This window comes from Piliocolobus tephrosceles, chromosome 7 (assembly GCF_002776525.5).
Source record: "Piliocolobus tephrosceles isolate RC106 chromosome 7, ASM277652v3, whole genome shotgun sequence".
Taxonomy (NCBI): domain Eukaryota; kingdom Metazoa; phylum Chordata; class Mammalia; order Primates; family Cercopithecidae; genus Piliocolobus; species Piliocolobus tephrosceles.
In genome coordinates, this window is record NC_045440.1 from 148,287,970 (window position 1) to 148,309,320 (window position 21,351).

General features: G+C 52.8%; 1 protein-coding gene across 17 annotated transcripts; it reads left to right on the forward strand.

The window, feature by feature from the left end:
- Positions 1–2,667: 2,667 nt before the first annotated feature.
- On the forward strand, positions 2,668–19,185 carry ZNF7 (zinc finger protein 7). 17 transcript variants are annotated; one of them, XM_026449745.1, is made up of 6 exons: positions 2,716–2,812; positions 4,221–4,268; positions 4,650–4,776; positions 12,918–13,004; positions 13,604–13,720; positions 17,319–19,185. In XM_026449745.1, the coding sequence occupies exons 2-6, from the start codon at positions 4,266–4,268 to the stop codon at positions 19,130–19,132; spliced, it is 2,148 nt and encodes a 715-aa protein (XP_026305530.1). In that variant the 5' UTR covers positions 2,716–2,812; positions 4,221–4,265; the 3' UTR covers positions 19,133–19,185. The 17 variants fall into 17 exon arrangements, with proteins under 17 accessions (XP_026305537.1, XP_026305530.1, XP_026305539.1 ...); XM_026449743.2 differs by having other exon boundaries at positions 2,742–2,812; positions 4,617–4,776; XM_026449744.2 differs by having other exon boundaries at positions 2,742–2,812; positions 4,617–4,776; positions 13,607–13,720.
- The last annotated feature ends 2,166 nt before the right edge of the window (positions 19,186–21,351 follow it).

A 21,351-nucleotide genomic window follows, 5' to 3' on the forward strand; every position in this document is an offset into this window, starting at 1 on the left:
AAAATAAAGGCTCCGGCCTAATTCAGCCCTCTCCCACTTTCTGCCTCCTGGCCATCCCTGGTCCTTCTCATGTGGCCCTGTTTGCCCTGCCCAGTTTCCAGGGACCCGTGACTATAACCTCTGCCTTCATGACAGTCTTTCTCATGTGTGCACGCCTTACCACACTTGATTAAAACAAATCCAGGGGGCTGGGCGCCGCGGTTCACACTTGGAAGCCCAGCACTTTGGGTGACCGAGGCGGGAACACCTGAGGTCAGGAGTCCGAGACCAGCCTGGCTAACATGGTGAAACCCCATTTCTATAAAAAATTAGCCAGGCATGGTGGCACGTGCCTGTAATTCCAGCTACTCGGGAGGTTGAGGCAGGAGAATTGCTTGAACCCAGGAAGTGGAGGTTGCAGTGAGCCGAGACTGCATCATTGCACTCCAGCCTGGGCAACAAGAGTGAAACTCTGTTAAAAAAAAAAAAAAAAAAGAAAAAAAATCTAGGGTACATTTGAACTCACCTTGAGATATGGGTGTCTGCAGATGGTAAGGGACCTGTGGAGGGGCTCTGTCGGTTGGAAGCACCATTGCTCTGGGCCATCCACTCAGATACGGAGAGTGCTGTTGGAAATGCAGCATCACCTTGAAAGTGGCTTTGTAGTTGAGATTTTTTTCCTGGAAACATTTACAGCTTGGAACTGTTCTATCTGACCAAATATGAGGAGTTCAGAGTTGCCCCAAAAGTGGCAGCAAGGGAGTTGCCTCAAAAGACTTCCCCAAACTGTCCCAAAATGGAATTGGTTGGGATTCCAAGGAAAGAAGTGGTAAACGATCAGTCCAGAGCATTTCTTCCAGACATTTTCATATGGAGCTTCAGCATTCTTGGGATCGACGGTGAGGCAAGGGATGCTTTACCCAAGCATGTTTGCAGCAAGGGAGTCTGGCTATGGAGCTTAGATGAGAGTTTAAGGGATTGGGCTCAGGGCAGGGCCAGTTTCTATGTGTTCAGCAATAGGGTTGACTGTATTTTTAAGCAACTTAAACAGCTTTTTCAGGGAATGTGCCAGGCCTTAGCCTGAGTTCAAGGCCGCAGGGAACACGTAGTGGCCAGGTCCCCGAGCGGTAAAAGGACTCTGTGTTTCTCAATCAGTAGAGAAAGAAAGAGGGGGAACTGGAAGACCCTGTGAATCCCAATCTCAGACAGGGATGAGCAATCCAGGCTGGCCCAGAGCATAAGCACCGTGACCATGTGAGGCCTGAGTGCCTCGCTGTGGAGGGTCTGCTTGCTCAGTGGGCTCTTGACTCAGCCAGGTAGTGTGATGCAGTGGATGGAGGAAGCCCCCTTGCCCCAGACAGGATCTCAGGGCCTCAGAGCCCTGACATCTGCACCCTGGACACAAGGAAGGTGCCTATGAGGTGGATGCGCTAGCCAGGCTCTCTCCCTCTCCTGCTCCTGTGTTACCCTAGTGTGCCCCCCTCACGGGCCAGGCTGGGGCACAGGGTTGCTGGCTCCTACCAGCCCTGGGGGTCTGGAGGGCGGCTGGGGAAGCAGACCCCTGTCCTTCCTGATCCTTCGCAACATGCTCCCTGAGCAGCTGGGCACTTAGGTGACCAGAGAGGATGTGGGGCTGAGGGAGCCGAACTCGGGGGCTGCAGAGGCCGGGGTGGGAGTGCTGGGATCATCCGCAGGGGGAGAGGCGAGGACGGCGTCTGTTTTTCACCTGGGCCTCCCTGGGGGGTTGGGGGGTGCCTGACTCTTCCCTCCTTTGGTTTGCGCAGATTTCCCCGCGCGGGTTCGGATCAGCATGCCGGAGGAGTCCGGCTTACGTCCCTCCTGGACCTCCGCCCCGTTCTTCCCGTGGGGAGGGGCGCGTCAGGCGGATCCTGCGCCCTCCGGCCGCTGGGCTTCCCCGGGAGCCACGCGGGAAGGTCCAGGCAGCCGAGACGCAGGCGGCGTCCTCGCTGAGGCTGCGGGTCCGTGGCCATCGGGGGAGGCGCGCAGGCTCTGCAGTAGGCAGAAAGAACCCGAGGGAGGTGGGGTGGAGGGCGGCGCGGGGCCGGGGAGGGGCGGGGCGCGGGGCCGGGGAGGGGCGGGGAGCGGGGACGCCGGGCCCGGCCTCGGGCAACTCCGAGGCGCGCCCTTCCGCAGGGTCCCAGAGGTTCTGAGACCCCGCGCCCGCTCCAGCCGCCCACTGGGGACAAGGCCCGGTCCAGGCATCTCCGCGAGTCGGGGCCCGGAGCGCGCCCAGCAGCCGCCTCCTGTCGCATGGACGTGGGCGGGCGGCGCCTGAACAGCCTCGGTGGGAACCAGCGCCCGAAGCTGGTGATGCGGTGTGCGCAGGGCCCAGCCGGGCGATCCCCTGGATCTCCGCCAGCCTCGCCCCGACCCCGCTCCTCCCACCCGCCAGCGAGGTCCGAGCCTCGGAGTCTGCAACTCTCGGCCTGCGTCCCTAGCTCCCGGCCCCGGGCCCGCCCCCTGCTCAGGCACCGCCCACTCCGGGCTCTGGGCCTTCCTCTCCCTCGCGGATACGCCCCCTGCCCGCCTCCGACTGTAGCCCCGCCCCCCAGACACCGGCCCCGCCTGTCTGGGCTTCTGGTTCCGCCCAGGCTCTTGGTCCCTCGGGCCCCGGCCTCGTCCCTCCTCGGCTCTGACTCCACCCCTTCTCCGGAGCCTGGGAGGCGGGGCTGAGAACCACAGAGATGGCCGGGCCTCCGAGCCGCCCAGGGCGGCCGGAAGTTTGCGGGGCGGGGCGGGGCAGACGCAGGCGGCCAAGGCCCGTTTCCGGCGGCGCCGCGCGTTTGCTAACCTCGGGTGGTCCTCAGGGAGGGTGAGTTGGCGCGGCGGGCGCGGACTCGGGTTGTCCTGAGTGTGAGTGATCGCTGGTCGCTTCCTGCGCCCTCCGGCCTTCGGCACTGGGGTCCCCGCGTCTCCTGGCCTCCAGTCGGGAAAGCGCGGGGGCTTTGCGGGGCCCTGAGCGCCTGGCGTGGGAGGTGGTCGAGCACAGCCGCCCTGTCCCGCGGTGGCGCGAGGCGGGCTTCGTTTGGCCGAGTCTCGCACGCAGCTCCCCGCAGACCCCGCTAGTGGCAGCTACACCACCCGCGGGCCCCGGTGTCAGGGGCTTGAATAAGGCGAGCTCCAGCTGCGGCCTTTTCTCCAGGCCTGGGCCTACTCCCGGGGCCCTGACTCGCCCTCCTGCGAAACCGCCTTCTAGAGCGCTCTCTCTGTTTACTGGCCTGGAAGGCCTAGGATAAGTGACAGTGGAGGAAAGAACGGTGCCTCGGGTGGGGTAGGCTGTTTGTCTTCTCTAAATTCTGGTTGCTATTCCGGGCATTCCTACTGTCAGGAGCCAGGCGGAGGATCCTCCTCCGGTGGTCACTGCTGCTTGGATCAGCCTCCCTATGCCGGTGACCTGGGGTTTCCACCCACAAACCACTTTCTGGGTTAGAAGCTGCCGTACGAAGACTCTTTTTCCATTCCGACCTCCTGGGGGAATGTTTGGGCAGGTAGAGGGTCTGGGATCATTGGCTTAATTGAGGTGATGACATCCCTGTGCCTGGTTCCATCCTGGCGACAGGTGAGCTGGAGACTGGAATTTATGTACTTGAGGGCAGGGGTTTCCACGTCCACTCCTATCTTCCCTACAGTTCGTCATTTTTGCTCCTGCCTGCTCCCTGCCTTCCCTTGCTGTCAGGGATTTACCCACACTGCTTCATCCAACCCCGTTTCTTCTTGCTTCAGGCCCTTTCGCATGCTATTCCTGCTGCCTGGAGTGCTCTGCCCACCTCCATTACCTTGGCCGAGGTCCCTTTGGAAGTGACCCATTACACTGAGTCAGCGTTCTAGGCTAAGTGGCTTTCATAGTTCCCTGCGCTTCAGCGCTGTTGTGGTTGCAGTGTGCTTGTTTGTGTGGTTATTTAACTCTTTCCTCCACCAGACTGCTTCGTGAAGGCAGGATTCTCGTGTCCACTACTGTATCCCCATTACTCAATGCCTGGCACGTGGCATCCACTCCTTACAGCTTTGTGGAGTGATTCACACACACGCTCTAAAGAGGAACAAGAGTTCAGTGGGCCTGTTTCCCTCAAGTGCCGTGCCTGCTTCAGCCCAGCCCCATGTCCCTGCTAGAGAAATCTGGGGCTGGAGGTAAAGGAGCAGAGAGCACAGTACCCGCTTGATTAGCCTGGAAGTTGGGCTTCTGGCACTCTGACCTCTAATCCTTTCATAATTCCCAACAGGTCTCTCGGCCAGAACACGTGGATGCCCACCCACCACTGAGCCTCATGGTAGGAAGCTTGACTGCCTCCTCCTCCTCGCTTGTCCTGTGAAGGCCCACCTCCTGCTCTGCCCACTGGGCCTGGGCTCAGACCCTACCTTGGCCCTTGCTGGGCTTAGGAAGGCCCCCTTCCCCCGTCCCCAAGGTAGTGAACAAAGCCCTGCCCAAACCAGGGCCTAATTGAGGCTCTTGAGGGGGGAGGGTTGTATGACCACCGTGGACTGGGTTCCTGCTCCCCGAGACTACCCCTCCCCAGAATATTAGAGGCAGAGGAGTCCTGGTGAGGTCTCACCTAACCCCATGGTGCGCCTGCCTGAGGCACGTCATGAGGCAGTGCCAGAAGGGGGCTGGCACCCAGGGATTCCTGGGGTGCTGGTGTGTGTCCTTTCAGGAGGTGGTAACATTTGGCGATGTGGCTGTGCACTTCTCTCGGGAGGAGTGGCAGTGTCTGGACCCTGGCCAGAGGGCCCTCTACAGGGAAGTGATGCTGGAGAACCACAGCAGTGTGGCTGGACTAGGTGAGGCTGCACCTCGGGGCCCTTCCCCTGCGTCATCAGTCAGCACCACCCAGCCAGGCTCCATTGGAGGCCAAACACTCAGACCCTTGTGGGCTCCATAGCGGGCTTGGACTCATGAGTGGTGTGCCAGGCTGGTTCCTAGCTTTGCCCATGTCATGGGGTTCAGCCCCCAGGGAGTGGGTGGGATTCTGTGAGTTAGTAAAGCCTCTTTTCCTAAGCTGTTAAATTGTGAGAAATAGAATCCAAACTTGAAATAGCTTAGACAAGAAAAGAGAAATTATTGGGTGGAAGAATCCAAGGCAAAGGTTGTACAACCAGAGCAAGAGGTGGCAGTGCCCACGCAGCTGCCGTGCAGATGCTGTCATTCCCTTGCCCCTCCTGTCCTGCCGTTAGTCTTCCTCTCTGAACTCCTCCACTGCCACAGGCAGCCACTACGGTGCTCTTTATGTCCGTGTCTGTGTTCTCACAAGGTGTGTGCTGTTGTTAGATTGCGACTTGGTGAAGGGGGGTGTGTCTGACTTGGGCCTCACTGGGCCTCTTTCCTGTGACTAAGCTCTCTGCTGCATCGGACCCCGAGAGAGTGCCTGGGCTGGGGGATCAGGAGTGGAATTGATGGGGCATAGTTGGTTGGCCAGGAGCTTCTTGGGTTGTTGGACCAGGCCTGCACCCCTCTGTCTTGGCTAGGCTGGCAAAGTCCAGCTTTCTGTTTTGCCAGTCAGATAAGTGTACAGTGGGAGGCTATTGTGGTTTGAATTTGCATTTCTCTGATTTCTGCTGAGCTTGAGCCTATTTTCACACCCTCATTAGTTTGCCAGGTTCTTTGTAAAATATCTGCTCAGGGCATTTGTCCGTGTTCTAGGTCTGCTGTGTTTTACTGCGTTGAAGGTGGTGTTTCTTCATTCTGTCTAAGACGCCTTAGTTGTAAAACATGTAGTTATGTCCACATCATTATTTTAAGGAAGGTGGAATGCTACTGATGACGTGCATTTTTGTTATCACTTGATTTTACTGTATACTTTTTAAAGAGCTCTCTGGGACTCATTTAGACCTGGCTTACCCTGTCGCGCTGAAATAGAAAAGACACATGTCCTGAGGGTCCTTTTTTTCCCCCCCCGAGACTGAGTCGTGCTCTGTTGCCTTCCCTGGAGTGCAGTGGTGCGATCTCGGCTCACTGCAGCCTCCGCCTCCTGGGTTCAGGTGATTCTCCTGCCTCAGGCTCCTGAGTAGCTGGGACTGCAGGTGCCTGCCACCACACCCGGCTAATTTTTGAATTTTTAGTAGAGACCGTTTCACCATGTTGGTCAGGCTGGTCTCTAACTCCTGACCTTGTGATCCGCCCACCTCGGGCTCCCAAAGTGCTGGGATTACAGGCATGAGCCACCGCGTCCGGCCAGAGTAAGGGTACTTCTAATGTTTCTTCACAGCTTTTAGTGACCCACTCTCTGGGTTGGTTATCTGTGTCCATACTTTCCACATGGCAACCTGTGGGCCCGGCCATCAAGGGGTGCTGCAGCCTTTCGTAAGTGGTGATGGGGTTTTCTTCGTCCCGTGAGGTTGGTGCTTGAGCGCTCTTGCTTGGCATATAGCAGCCATCCCTTTTAACAGTCCCATCTGCTGTGCCTGTTCCTCTCTCAGGCCCTGTGTGTACACAGTTGCTGATTTGCCAGTAACTGGAATTGCACTCATTCCTCCAGCAACAGTTTGCTTCTCCAGGTTCAAAGGTACAGCTGCTGTTCTTTTTCCATGGCTTCTGTCTATTTTTAACGTTCTGCTGTTGTGCCAAGTCACAGGGTAAACCTTTTGAAGACAGTGTAAAGAGCAGCTGAATGCAGCGTGTGTTGTATGATGGTGCTGGTGACACCTGCAGCAGTGACTGGGCCGCTGAGGCAAGCTCACGTGTGCACAGGCAGTGATGGCGTCTCACAGCTGCCGCCTGGCGGATGACATCGGTTCCTAGATAGGTCCAAGAGATGGGAAAGGGTTTTATAAAAAGACTATCTTATCTTAGGGCCGGGCATAGTGGCTCACATCTGTAATCCCAGCACTTTGGGAGGCTGCGGCGGGTGGATCACGAGGCCAGGAGATCGAGACCATCCTAGCCAACACAGTGAAACCCCGTCTACTAAAAATACAAAAATTAGCTGGGCGTGGTAGCGCGTGCCTGTAATCCCAGCTACTCGGGAGGTGGAGGCATGAGACACGCTTGAACCCTGGAGGCGGAGCTTGAAGTGTGCTGAGATTGCACCACTGCACTCCAGCTTGGCGACAAAGTGAGACTCCGTCTAAAAAAAAAAAAGAAAAAGAAGAAAAAGAAAAGGACTGTCTTAGAATTTATCAAATAGGATAAATTCCAGGTTAGTTTTGTGTATTATAAATCACTTTTTCAGCCGGACATGGTGTTGCACACCTGTAGTCCCAGCTACTGGGGAGGGTGAGGAGGGAGAATTGCCTGAGCCTAGGAGGTCAAGGTTGGAGTGAGCTATGATTGTGCCACTGCAGTCCAGCGTAGACAACAGAGTGAGACCCTGTCTAAAAAAAAAAAAATCTCTGCTTTTTTCGTGTTTGTTAACTTTGCTAGGTCAGATTTTTTTTTTTTTTTTTGAGATGGAGTCTTGCTCTGTCACCCAGGCTGGAGTGCAGTGGCGTGATCTCGGCTCACTGCAAGCTCCACTGCCTCTTGGGTTCACGCCATTCTCCTGCCTCAGCTTCCTGAGTAGCTGGGACTACAGGTGCCCACCACCACACCCGGCTAATGTTTTTTTTTTTTTTTTTGTATTTTTAGTAGAGACAGTGTTTCACTGTGTTAGCCAGGACGGTCTCGATCTCCTGACCTTGTGATCCGCCTGCCTTGGCCTCCCAAATTGCTGGGATTACAGGCACGAGCCACCATGCCCGGCCTGCTAGGTCAGATTTTAATGTAATTACTCAGGTTTTGCCTTATGGATTGTCTCTTTGAAGTTTTATTTAAAAGTTCTGTCTGGGCATGGTGGCTCATGCCTGTAATCCAAGCGCTTTGGGAGGCCAAGGTGGGTGGATTGCCTGAACTCAAGAGTTCAAGACCAGCCTGGTAACACAGTGAAACCCTGTCTCTACTAAAATGCACAAAAAAAATTAGCTGGGCATGGCAGTGTGCGCTTGTAATCCCAGCTGCTTGGGAGGCTGAGGCAGCAGACTCGCTTGAACCTGGGAGGCAGAGGTTGCAGTGAGCCGAGATTGTGCCACTCCACTCCAGCCTGGGTGACAGCGAGACTCTGTCTCCAAGAAAAAACAAAAGTTCTTCCCTGGCTGGGCGTGGTGTCTCACGCCTGTAATCCCAGCACTTTGGGAGGCCTAGGCGGGCCGATGACCTGAGGTTAGAGTTTGAGACCAGCCTGGCCAACATGGTGACACCCCGTCTCTACTAAAAATACAGAAATTAGCCAGGTATGGTGGCGGGTGGTTGTAATCTTGGCTACTCAGGAGGCTGAGGCAGGAGAATTCCTTGAATCCGGGAGGCAGAGGTTGCACTGAGCCAAGATCATACCAGTGCTCTCTAGCCTGGATGACAGAGTGAGACTTGGTCTCAAAAAAAAGTTCTTTCCTCCTCCAAGGTCACTGAGATGGGCTTCATTTCCTCCTGTGAATTTTACGGTTTCCATTTCTCATCCGTATCCCAGCTCCACATTTGTGTTGGGGTTACGTAAAAATCCCTGTTTTGTTTTGTCCAAACATAGTTGTTTTCCCCAACATCATCTATTAAACAGTCTCCTTGGCCAGGCGCAGTGTCTCATGCCTGTAATCCCAGCACTTTGAAGTACGCTGAGGCAGGCAGATCACCTGAGGTCAGGAGTTCGAGACCAGCCGGGCCAACATGGTGAAACTTCATCTCTACTAAAAATACAAAACTTAGCCGGGTGTGGTGGCCCGTGCCTGTAATCCCAGCTACTCAGGAGGCTGAGAGAGGAGGATTGCTTGAATCTGGGAGGCTGAGGTTGCAGTGAGCCGAGATCACGCCACTGCACTTCAGTCTGGGCAATAGAGCGAGGCTGTGTCTCAAAAAAAAAAACAAAACAAAACAATGTGCTTTTCCTGTTGACATGTGGAGTCACCAGTTTCATCTATGAAATGGGGTGTTTCTGAACCCTGTTCTCTTCCCTGAATCTCTCTTGTGGGCCAGCTTCCTGCTTTTGGTTTGTTTGTTTGTTTTTTTTTTTGTTCATTTGTTTTTGGCTTTTTTTCAGATGAAGTCTCACCCTGTCGCCCAGGCTGGAGAGCAGTGGTGTGATCTCGGCTCACTGCAACCTCTGCCTCCCAGGTTCAAGCAATTCTCATGCCTCGGCCTACTGAGTAGCTGGGATTACAGGCATGTGCCACCATGCCCGGCCAAGTTTTTGTATTTTTACTAGAGACGGGGTTTTGCCATGTTGGCCAGGCTGGTCTGGAACTCCTGACCTCAGGTGATCCGCCCACCTTGGCCTCCCAAAGTGCTGGGATTACTGGCGTGAGCCACCACACCTGGCCAGTTTGGCTTTGTTTTTTATTTTGGGGTGGTTTTTTTTTTTTTTTTTTTGAGACGGAGTCTTGCTCTGTCGCCCAGGCTAGAGTGCAGTGGCCGGATCTCAGCTCACCGCAACCTCTGCCTCCTGGGTTCACGCCATTCTCCTGCCTCAGCCTCCCGAGTGGCTGGGACCACAGGCGCCCACCACCTCGCCCGGCTAATTTTTTGTATTTTTAGTAGAGACGGGGTTTCACCGTGTTAGCCAGGAAGGTCTCGATCTCCTGACCTCGTGATCCGCCCGTCTCGGCCTCCCAAAGTGCTGGGATTACAGGCTTGAGCCACCGCGCCCGGCTGGGGTGGTTTTTGTGTTTTGCTTTGGTTTTGTAGTGTTTCTTAATACTACAAGAATACTAAAAGAATTAAACTCGCCCGTTTAATTCTTTTTTTCTGGGATGGAGTTTCACTCTTGTTGCCCAGGCTTGAGTGCAACGGCATGATCTCGGCTCACTACAACCTCTGGCTGTTGGGTTCAAGTGATTCTGCCTCAGCCTCCTGAGTAGCTGGGATTACAGGCATGTGCCACTATGCCCGGCTAATTTTTATATTTTTAGTAGAGATGAAGTTTCACCATGTTGGCCAGGCTGGTCTCGAACTTCTAACCTTAGGTGATCTGCCCACCTCAGCCTCCCAAAGTGCTGAGATTACAGGCGTGAGCCACCGCGCCCAGCTGCATACAAATTTTAGAATAAGTTGAATTCCTAAAAAATGCCACTGGAATTTTTATTGGGAGTTTTTTGAAACTGTTTTCCGTCAATGTAAAAGTTTTGATTTTTTTGCTTTGTGAATGTATTTTTAGCTGATTATTGCTGTAGTACAAAAATGCTGTTGGTTCTGAAGGATGATCTTACATCTGGCAACTTTGTGGAACTCCCTGGGTAAATCACTGTTGCTTGGTGATTCTGCTGTTTTCCAGCAGGAGGATTCCTGCAAATGAGAGTTTGGTATTTCCCTCCCAGCCCTCACTCCTCCCATCTCTGCCTTTGCAGTGGCCAGCGCAGTGTTAAACAGGGCCCTGTGGGCATGTTGTGTTCCTGATTTTAAAGGGAATGCATCCACATAATCACAGAAATTGACCAAGGAGTTTTGTTTTTTCTTTTTAATCATAAATATTGAATTTCAAGTTCTTTTTCTGCATCATTTGAGATGCATAATTTATTTTCTTTATTAATGCAGGAAATTACATTGCTATATTCTCTTGTATTCCTGGAATAAACCTTACTTAAATCATGATATTTATATATAAATTCTGATACACCTTTGGATTCAGCTAGCTAATATTTTATTTTGGATTTTTGTATTTCTGTTGATAAGTGAAACAGATACATACATACATATATATGAGATTTTATATGTGTGTGTATATATATATATATATATTTTTTTTTTTAGACAGAGTCTCATTCTGTCAGCCAGGCTGGAGTGCAGTGGCGCGATCTCGGCTCACTGCAAGCTCTGCCTCGTGGGTTCACGCCATTCTCCTGCCTCAGCCTCCCGAGTAGCTGGGACTACAGGCGCCCGCCACCATGTCTGGCTAATTTTTTTGTATTTTTAGTAGAGACAGGGTTTCACTATGTTAGCCAGGATGGTCTCGATCTCCTGACCTCATGATCCGCCAGGCGTGAGCCACTGTGACCAGCCTATATCTTTCTTTTTGTGTTTTGTCTTTGTATAGTTTTGACATGTTTGATAAATGGCATTTAGCATACAAGTAGAACTTGGTGGAACTAATCTGTAAAACCATCTGGTCCCTGGGCTTTTGGGGAAGGAAAGTCTTGGATTAGCATTTATGCATTTGTATTTCCTTTTTCTTTCTTTTTAAGAGTTGGGGTCTTGCTCTGTTGCCCAGCCTAGAGTACAGTGGTGTGATCATAGCTCACTGCAGCCAGCCTTGAACTCCTGGGCTCAAGGGATCCTTCCACTTGAATTTCTCTAGTAGCTGGGACTATAGGTGTGCGCCACCAGGCCCAGATGTTTTTCCTTTGTAGAGTTGGGGTCTGTCATGTTGTCCAGGCTAGTCTTAAACTTCTGGCCTCAAGCAATCCTGCCTCAGCCTTCCAAAATGCTGGGATTATAGGCAAGAGCCACCTTGCCTGGCATTTCCTTTTTTTTTTTTTTTTTTAACTCTGTTATATTTGTAATTGTTTCTCTTATTCTCTCTGTTTTGGTAGCATCTTCTCACTGTATTGACCCTTACTGGTTTTGTCATGAGACTGTCATATTCATGTTTTCAAAGAACTGGCTTTTGGGTTTGCGTTTTTTGGGGGGTTGGGTTGGAGGATGTTTTTATATGTCTTTGTTCTCTATCTCTCTGAATCCTGCCCCAGATTTATTATTTTCTTCCTCTTTATGTGAGTTTGATGTGTGTGGTATTTGTTTGTTTTGCTTTTTTAGTTTTTTGAGACAGAGTTTCGCTCTGTTGCCCAGGCTGGAGCACAGTGGCTTACTGCAGCCTGGACTCCCTGGGTTCCAGTGATACTCCCACCATGTTGGCCAGGCTGGTCTCGAACTCCTGACCTTCAGGTGACCCATTCACCTTGGCCTCCCAAAGTGCTGGAATTATAGGTGTGAGCCACTACACCTGGCCATTCTCAACTTCTTGAACTTATTATTTACCTCATTTGTGTTTTAAAATACTCATTTCTAGTAAATGTATCTAAAAGTATAAAATTTTTCTGGGCATGGTGGTATATGCCTATTATCTCAGCTACTTAGGAGGCTGAGGCAGAAGGATTGTTTGAGCTGAGGAGTTTGAGGCTAGCCTGGGCAACATAGCGAGACCACATGTCTACAAAGAATTTAAAAATTAGCTGGGTGGGCCGGGCGCGGTGGCTCAAGCCTGTCATCCCAGCACTTTGGGAGGCCGAGACGGGTGGATCACGAGGTCAGGAGATCGAGACCATCCTGATCTACACGGTGAAACCCCGTCTCTACTAAAAATACAAAAAACTAGCCGGGCGAGATGGCCGGCGCCTGTAGTCCCAGCTACTCGGGAGGCTGAGGCAGGAGAATGGCGTGAACCCGGGAGGCGGAGCTTGTAGTGAGCCGAGATCGCGCCACTGCACTCCAGCCTGGGCGACAGAGTGAGACTCCGTCTCAAAAAAAAAAAAAAAAATTAGCTGGGTGTGGTGTCACGCACCTGTAGTCCTAGCTACTCAGTAGGTTGAGGCGGGAGGACTGGTCTAGGCTATAGTGAGCTGTGATGGTGCTGCTGCACTCCAGCCTGTGTGACAGAGCAAGACCATGTCTCTCAATCACATTTTATCTTTACATGCTGCTTGGGCTGCTTCCTATAAATTCTGACTCATAATAAATATGGTTGCCACTTAGTAATTTATCATTTAGTTTCCAAGTAGCTAATTGCATCTAAGCCACATTTTGTAGTCAATTTCATACTGAACTGCATTTGCCTGGTTGCATGTTCTGTGGTGCTGTTCTTTGCTGTGTCTGACTCAGTGTGTGGCTTGACCCAAGGGTGTTTCTTTGTTCCACATGTACTTGGAGAGAACATGCATTTTCTGTTGAGTGCAGAGTCCTGCCTGCATCTGGGGGCTTGAGCTTATTGGCTATCGGCCTTTGGAATCTCTGCCTGCCTCTTTCCTTCCAGTTGGGGGAACCCTGAAGGAAGCTTCCAACCAGAGGCCTTGGCTGGCCCGTGGATCACCTCATCTCTGTACTGACCGGCACAAAGAGGGTACGGGGGCAGGTGGCCCCAAGAAGGCAGGGTGCCAGGTGGGCCCCCACAGGTCTCTGCCACCCAGTCTACGGAGAGGGAGGCAGGTCCTGAGGCATCCGTTGTGCAGGGACTTGAGGCTGGAAGGCCACTGGCTGAAGATTGGACCTTGGAGCTTTCTGATGCAAAATTTGCTCGTTTGTGTCCATTTGTCATTGTTTGTCATCTTATTTTGTAACCACCCCGGCCTCTTGGAGCATCTCTGCTCTCTGAACCGAGGGACAGGCCCGGCTCTGCTGAGTGAAGCTTGGGCTTCTTCTCTCTCCCAAGTTCCAGGGGTAGAGGCGGACTGTCCTTTGCAGACTGGTGACAGGGTCACCTGGAGATTGTGGGAGTCAAGTATCCCTTGCTGTCTAGCCACAGGAGCCGGACAGATCTGGACAGAAAGGGCTTCTGTGTCCCCAGATTTTCCCCACCCTTCACACCTCTCTCTCCCTGCAGGGGCTCTGCCTGTGCCTTGTAGCCCCCCTGCCCCTTTACATTTGGAAACTGGGGAAGGCTTAACCCTGCGCTGCACGCTCCCTGTCATGCTGACATTGTCTTCTCTGCCGCACACACAGCAGGATTCCTAGTTTTCAAGCCTGAGCTGATCTCCCGGCTGGAGCAGGGAGAGGAGCCATGGGTCCTTGACCTGCAGGGAGCAGAGGGGACAGAGGCACCAAGGACCTCCAAGACAGGTAAGACTTAGATCCCGTCACAAAGAAGCCCTGGGGTGAGGAGAAACTGCAGGAGGGGCCTCACAACTGGGCAGCTGTGGGTGAGTCACAGGGGCTACGCTGGGATCCCTGGGAATGCCACTGGGGAAGCAGCATCCAGCATGTAGAAGGGAACATAGACCCGTTGTGGGGCTGCCTTGGGAGAGACCAAACTGGAGAAGAGCCAAGACACAAAAACCCATGCATTTCCGCAAAAACAGAGCTTGTTTTTGAAATCATGTCACATTTTGTTCTATTTCTAATTTTACTCATACTTTTGTTAAGCAAAGATACAAACCTATGGATCCAAGTGAAGGGTTAGGTTTGGCATTCAGTAACCTCTGCTCAGGTAAGCATATTCTCTGAGGCAGCTCCCTTCAGGCCTTCTCAGGCTCCAGAAGTGCATTACTTTCCTGTGGCTGCCGTAACAATGAACCACAAACTAGGAAGCTTAAAACAACAGAAATTTATTGTCTCACAGCTGTGGAGGCTGGAAATCTGAAATCGAGGGGTCAGCAGGGCTGTGCTCCCTGTGAAGGCTTCAGAAAGGATCCTGTCCTGCCTCCCCGGGCAGCTGGTGGTTTTCTGGCAGTCCTTGGGTTCCTTGGGTTCCTTGGACACATTCCTCACTCTGATCTCTGACTCCTTCACACGGCTGCCTCTCCCTGCGTGTCTGCGATCGTGTGGCCATCTCCTTAGAAGGACACCAGTCATGCTGGGTTAGGGGCCACCCCAGTGACCTCATGGTGACTAATTACATCTGCAACGACCGTGTTTCCAAACGAGGTCACATTCTGAGGTGCTTCAAGTTAGGACTTCAGCCTATCTTGGGGTCCTCAGCCCTAACCAGGGCACCCGCTGCCTCCAGCATGAGCTCCTCCTGGGCAGGCGCCTGGCCTGTGCTCTGCTTCCCTGCTTTGCTGGTGTGCCGGCCACATGACAAGGGAGATGGGTCTGCGTGCATCTCAACTGCAGAAAGGGAGCCCCTCCCCTCCCCTTCAGTTGCTGCTGGGTTGCCACAGTCACTCCTGCACATGACAGGACCAGGCCCCACAGAAGCCACCGGCTTGGAGGGGCCTCGGGAAGCAAGTTGGACAGTCCAAAGTTGTGAAAAGCAGGGCCTGTGGGGCCGGGTGCGGTGGCTCATGCCTGTCATCCCAGCACTTTGGGAGGCCAAGGCGGGCAGATCATGAGGTCAGGAGATGGAGACCATCCTGGCTAACACAGGGAAACCCCGTCTCTACTAAAAATACAAAAAATAAGCTGGGCGAGGTGGCGGGCGCCTGTAGTCCCAGCTACTCGGGAGGCTGAGGCAGGAGAATGGCGTAAACCCGGGAGGCAGAGTTTGCAGTGAGCCGAGATCGCGCCACCGCACTCCAGCCTGGGCAACAGCAAGACTCTGTCTAAAAAAAAAAGTACAGGCTGTGATCTTCCTTCCATTCCTATGACCCTGGCAGCTTCAGAGGACAAGGAGGGTGTCTGAGCCTCTTCACACCCTGGGGCCTTTCAGCCACCCAGGAGGGCTGCATGTGGGAGCAGTGGTCAGGAACCCTGGCCTCACTGGCTCTGCTGGCTACTCCCATGTTACCCTTTCTGCTCAGCCTCCCTAAGAAGGAGGTTCAGCTATAAGGTGGCCCAATTAAAATCGAGCCGCCCATTAAAATATTTCCAACACGGACAGGAGAGTTTAAAGAGGGTGCTGTGGCAGAAAAGCCAGCTCCAGTTGGCAGAATTAGTTTAGTGGTTACATGTAGCAGGTGGTCCTTACTGTGATAAAGCATCAACCACAAATATAATCCCACAGTAGGTGAGAGCTGCTGTTGATGCACCCAGCACTTGCTTGCAGATCTGAGAGTCCAGGGCAGGGATGTGGCCTCTTAGATAAAACAAGCAGCAGCGCAAAACCAGAATAAGGTGGAAATGCCCAGATATGTTAGTTGTCTCCAGCTGGTACAGTCAGCATCAGATACTGAAGGATATTGGCCCAGAGCAGTGGGTGAGGGGCCAGGTCCCAGCTGTGCACCCCCACGCTCTTGACCACCACCACGCCCCCTGGTGGGTGGCTCCTGGCACCCACCCACAAAGCCTTGCTGTCACCCTGGCCCTGCTCTCTCTGCCACTGCTTTTTTTTGAGATGGAGTCTCTGTTGCCCAGGCTGGAGTGCCGTGGCATGATCTTGGCTCACTGCAACGTCTGCCTCCCAGATTCAAGTGATTCTTGTGCCTCAGCCTCTCAAGTAGCTGGAATTACAGGCATGAGCCACCGCGCCTGGCCACCCTGCTCTCTTATCTTCACAGCAGGGGAAGGCTTGGGAGGAGTGCCAAGCGAGCCCTGTTGAAGGACAGGCATGCTGAGGTGTGTGGTTGTGCAGGGAAAGAAGCACATGAGGACCAGGCCTAGGGATGCCTCCTGTCCTCACAGCCCTTGAGCGTCCCTGCTGCACAGTGAAGCTGAAACGGCTGCCTGCTCTGACTCTCCAGGACTGATAGGAAGACCTTTAGAGGTCCCTGGAAGCCGGAGACTCACCACTGAGTCTCCGGTTAGGAGTGGTTAGGAGTGGGCAGGAACCGAAGCTTGAAGCCCTGTAACTGGCTGTGCATTCATGTGGGGTAGACTTGGGCTGGTTATAGCTGTGGCCACGTGGCCGTGGGTGTGAACATGGTTGTGTCGTGGTGGGGACCGTGGTTGTCATGACCATGGCCGCGTGTTGTGGTTGCGTCCTGTCAGGGTTGTGATCACGGACATCCAGGGGATGTCTGACCTCGGCAGAGGTGCCCTCCAGGGTTACAGAGTAGGACAGAAGCCTGTGCTTACTTGGAGAGCCCAGAAAGAGCGCAGATGTCTGGAAGGCCTCCTGGGGGCCTCCAGAAAGTTGCAGCCCCAGGGAAGAAGTCAGTGTGGTCTTGGGGGGTGGCCACGCACAGCCCAGGGAGAAGCAGGGGAGGTGGCCAGGTGTGAGTTGGCAGCAGCCAGGAGGCAGCAGAGGGCTGGGTCTTGCTCAGAGAAGCCCACCCCAGGGAGTAGCCATGAGCGGCCTCTAGGTGCCCAGCGCTTTTCTGAGCTCACCAAGTTAAGTCCCTTGGCAGCTCTTCCAGCCCCATTTTCCTCGTCACAATCCATGCCCTCATTCAGAACTCCATTCAGAACTCAGACCCTGTGCTGTTTCCTCACCAGCTGGGATGCTGGAGCCCCTGACCCCGCAGGCCATGGTAGCTACCCACCCTTCCGGTCTCGCTTTGTCTTCTTTGCCTCTGCATGGACTTTGTCCCACACCAGTGCCCTGTAGGATGGATCTCTGCTCACAGACCCCAGCCCCGCTGTAGGCCGTGTTGCTCTCAGCACTGTGCCCAGTGCATAATGAACACTTCATTGCTATTGAATGAGTGAACAAAGTAAAAAGCATGAAACGAGATCTGAGAACTGCCAAAGGCTCCACCTTCTCTTGCACGCTTCCACCTGGGGCCTCGCAGGGCTCAGTGCAGCCGTCCTGGGAGCCTTGATTCCCAGCCCCCGGATTTGTAGTCTTGTCATTTCTCTGAGCACAAGGCCTAAGGAACGTCTTTGTTCCTGTTTATTTCAGATTCTACAATTAGGACTGAAAATGAGCAGTCCTGTGAGGACATGGACATCCTAAAATCGGAATCCTGTGGGACAGTCATCAGAATCTCCCCACGGGACTTTCCTCAGAATCCTGGCTTTGGAGACGTTTCTGATTCTGAGGTCTGGTTAGACAGTCATTTGGGCAGTCCTGGGCTGAGAGTGACAGGCTCTACCTTCCAGAATAACTGTTTGAATGAGGAGCCTGTGGTTCCCAAGACCTTCATCAAGGACGCTGCCCAGGGATGTAAGGATCTGGGAAGCAGCATCCTGGATTGTCAGCCTCTTGAAAGTCAGAGAGAGAGTGCAGAAGGGACATCCCAGAGATGCGAGGGGTGTGGCAAAGGCTTCAGAGCCACTTCAGACATTGCTCTGCATTGGGAAATTAATACACAGAAAATTAGCAGATGTCAAGAATGCCAAAAAAAGTTATCTGACTGCTTGCAGGGGAAACATCCAAATAACTGTCATGGAGAGAAGCCGTACGAATGTGCAGAGTGTGGGAAAGTCTTCAGGCTCTGCTCGCAGCTTAATCAGCATCAGAGAATCCACACGGGAGAGAAACCCTTTAAATGCACTGAGTGTGGAAAAGCCTTCCGCCTGAGCTCAAAACTTATTCAGCATCAAAGAATTCACACTGGGGAGAAGCCCTACAGATGTGAGGAATGTGGAAAAGCCTTTGGTCAGAGCTCAAGCCTCATCCACCATCAGAGAATCCACACAGGAGAGAGGCCCTATGGTTGTCGTGAATGTGGGAAAGCCTTCAGTCAGCAGTCGCAGCTGGTTAGACACCAGAGAACTCACACTGGGGAGAGGCCCTACCCTTGCAAGGAGTGTGGGAAGGCCTTCAGCCAGAGCTCCACCCTAGCCCAGCATCAAAGGATGCACACTGGGGAGAAGGCTCAAATTCTAAGAGCCTCAGACAGTCCAAGCCTTGTTGCACATCAGAGAATTCACGCTGTAGAGAAACCATTTAAGTGTGATGAGTGTGGGAAAGCTTTTAGGTGGATCTCTCGCCTGAGTCAGCATCAGCTGATTCACACTGGAGAGAAGCCTTATAAATGCAACAAGTGTACGAAAGCCTTTGGTTGTAGTTCACGACTTATTCGCCATCAGAGAACTCACACTGGAGAAAAACCATTTAAATGTGATGAGTGTGGCAAAGGCTTTGTTCAGGGCTCACACCTTATTCAGCATCAGCGAATCCACACTGGAGAGAAACCCTATGTGTGCAATGACTGTGGAAAAGCCTTCAGTCAGAGTTCCAGCCTTATTTACCATCAGAGAATCCATAAAGGAGAGAAGCCCTATGAGTGCCTCCAGTGCGGAAAAGCCTTCAGCATGAGCACACAGCTTACAATACATCAAAGGGTTCACACTGGAGAGAGGCCCTATAAATGTAACGAGTGTGGGAAAGCCTTCAGTCAAAACTCAACCCTTTTCCAGCACCAGATAATTCATGCAGGAGTGAAGCCCTATGAGTGCAGTGAATGTGGAAAAGCCTTCAGCCGGAGCTCGTATCTTATTGAACACCAGAGAATACACACTAGGGCCCAGTGGTTTTATGAATACGGGAATGCCCTGGAAGGGTCCACCTTTGTGAGCCGTAAAAAGGTTAATACTATAAAGAAACTGCATCAGTGTGAAGACTGTGAGAAAATATTTAGGTGGCGTTCACACCTAATTATACACCAGAGAATTCACACTGGGGAGAAGCCTTATAAATGCAATGACTGTGGCAAAGCTTTTAATCGGAGCTCACGGCTTACCCAGCATCAAAAAATTCACACGGGATAAACCACATATGTATAAACGTGTATATATGTGAATAAACCTACAGCCTTAACTTACTTATTTTATATGGGATCATTTATACTGACAAACATGTAGAATGTTGGTAAAGATTCAGAATTACTCTCAAAAAAATCCAACATAAGGCCGGGCGCGGTGGTTCACGCCTGTCATGCCAACACTTTGGGAGGCTGAGGTGGGCAGATCATGAGGTCAGGAGATCAAGACCATCCTGGCTAACACAGTGAAACCCCGTCTCTACTAAAATTTAGCTGGGTGTGGTGGCGGGCACCTGTGGTCACAGCTACTCGGGAGGCTGAGGCAGGAGAATGGCATCAACCCAGGAGGCAGAGCTTGCAGTGAGCTGAGATCGTGCCACTGCGCTTCAGCCTAGGCAACAGAGCGAGACTCCATCTCAAAAAAAAAAAAAAATCCAACTTCATATAAAATGTATGTTAATTTGCTGAAATGTTTGACCTTAACCTGTTCAATAAAGCCTGTCCCTCCACCCAGGGTGCAGTCTGCAGTTTGAGTTCACAGGTCCCTGTGAATGAGGGAGCGGCACAAGGAAGGCTCTACGAGCACTGCTAGACTTAGTAGGTTAAAATAATGTATCTCAACTGTTTCCCCTTAAGGATCAATGGCTCACACTGGCTTCAACAATAAGGAAATGCATTAGCTCATGTTGGAGGCGGTCCAGGAGTGCCTAGAATTCCAACTTCACATTAGATCCTTATCTTAGAACTTAACCCAGCCACCCAGGACCAAAGGGCCCAGCCCTATCCCCTTCTTCAGAGAGGCAGGCTGGGCTAGCAGATACACACCATCACTGCTGGTGCGGTTGGCATTCATGGAGCACATACCAGTGCCAGGCACAGAGGCAAGGTGCCACAGCACGGGTTCTGAGGTCACACTTGTGTCCCAGGGGCTTGCTGTGTGACCCAGGACATCATTGCCCTCCTGAAACTTGGAGCCTTATTTGCGTATCTGAAAACATGCACTGTGAGAGGGCACTGAGAGGAAACAATGTAGAAGAACCTGTCTCACCATGCCTGTCAGAACGAGCACGCAGGTGAATGCTAGTGCACCTGCCCCTGCCCATGCCAGTGTCTCCAGCACACCCGTGTGTGCACAGGCCCTCAGACTGGGGCCTGGCGGGTCCCGGCACGGGGGCCCCACTTTTTTGGGGGGGGGGGGGGGGGCGGAACGTGGTAAGGAGGAAATAAAGACAGACAGTGGAGAAAAAGAAAAAATGGGCCGGGCACGGTGACTCACACCTGTAATCCCAGCACTTTGGGAGGCCAAGGTGGGTGGATCACGAGGTCAGGAGATCGAGACCATCCTGGCTAACATGGTGAAACCCCGTCTCTACTAAAAATACAAAAAAACTAGCCGGGCGAGGTGGCGGCGCCTGTAGTCCCAGCTACTCGGGAGGCTGAGGCAGGAGAATGGCGTGAACCCGGGAGGCAGAGCTTGCAGTGAGCTGAGATCCGGCCACTGCACTCCAGCCTGGGTGACAGAGCGAGACTCCGTCTCAAAAAATAAAAAGACGAAAAGGGGATGGAAAGAAGTGGTTGGGAAACATATGGGGAGAAGAACCTGAGAAGGGGTGAGGAGAGGGAGCGGGGAAAAAAGATGGTGGGAAGAAAAGATGTTCGAGCGAAGAACTTGGGGTGGCGGAGTGGGGAAGGAGGACTCTGGGGAGAACTTGGGGAGAGGAAGTGGGGGAAAACGATGGTAGGGAAAAGAACTTGAGCTGCAGTAGGGGCAGACCAGCAGACCGTAGGGCAAAAGGACAGATGGGAGGAGAAGCAGGATCAGGGAGGAGAACCCCAGTTGCTCCACTTTACAGGTCTGGATGTAATTTATGCTGTGGGACAGCTTTCCTTAAAACTCAGCCTGAAACAAAAACTGCCAAGAACTGAGGGTCTGAGATTTTATCCTTTGTAGAAGCTCACGAGAAATCCTGTAGCTGCTCCATCTAGGAGGGGACGGCAGGCAGATTACTCACCGCGGTTGTCAGGGCCCCATCAGTTCCCTTTGTCCACCATTCCCATGACGCAGAGGCGCAGCAGATGCAGGCACAGCTGAGAAATCTGGAGGTGAGGAGTGAGCCTGCTCTGTTGGGAGCTGGGGGGCCATTACCTCACCCTTCAGGTTTTCTGCTGCCAACACAACCTTGAGAAGTGGCCCAGGTGGAGCATGGTGGGGGTTCTTGGCACATG

What these genes read in the sequence shown, in the direction of transcription:
- ZNF7 (XM_026449743.2), top strand. An exon ending in CAGCAGTGTGGCTGGACTAG is followed by an intron (nt 4,777 to 12,917) that starts GTGAGGCTGCAC and finishes CTTTCCTTCCAG; the next exon opens with TTGGGGGAACCCTGAAGGAA. An exon ending in ACCAAGGACCTCCAAGACAG is followed by an intron (nt 13,721 to 17,318) that starts GTAAGACTTAGA and finishes TGTTTATTTCAG; the next exon opens with ATTCTACAATTAGGACTGAA.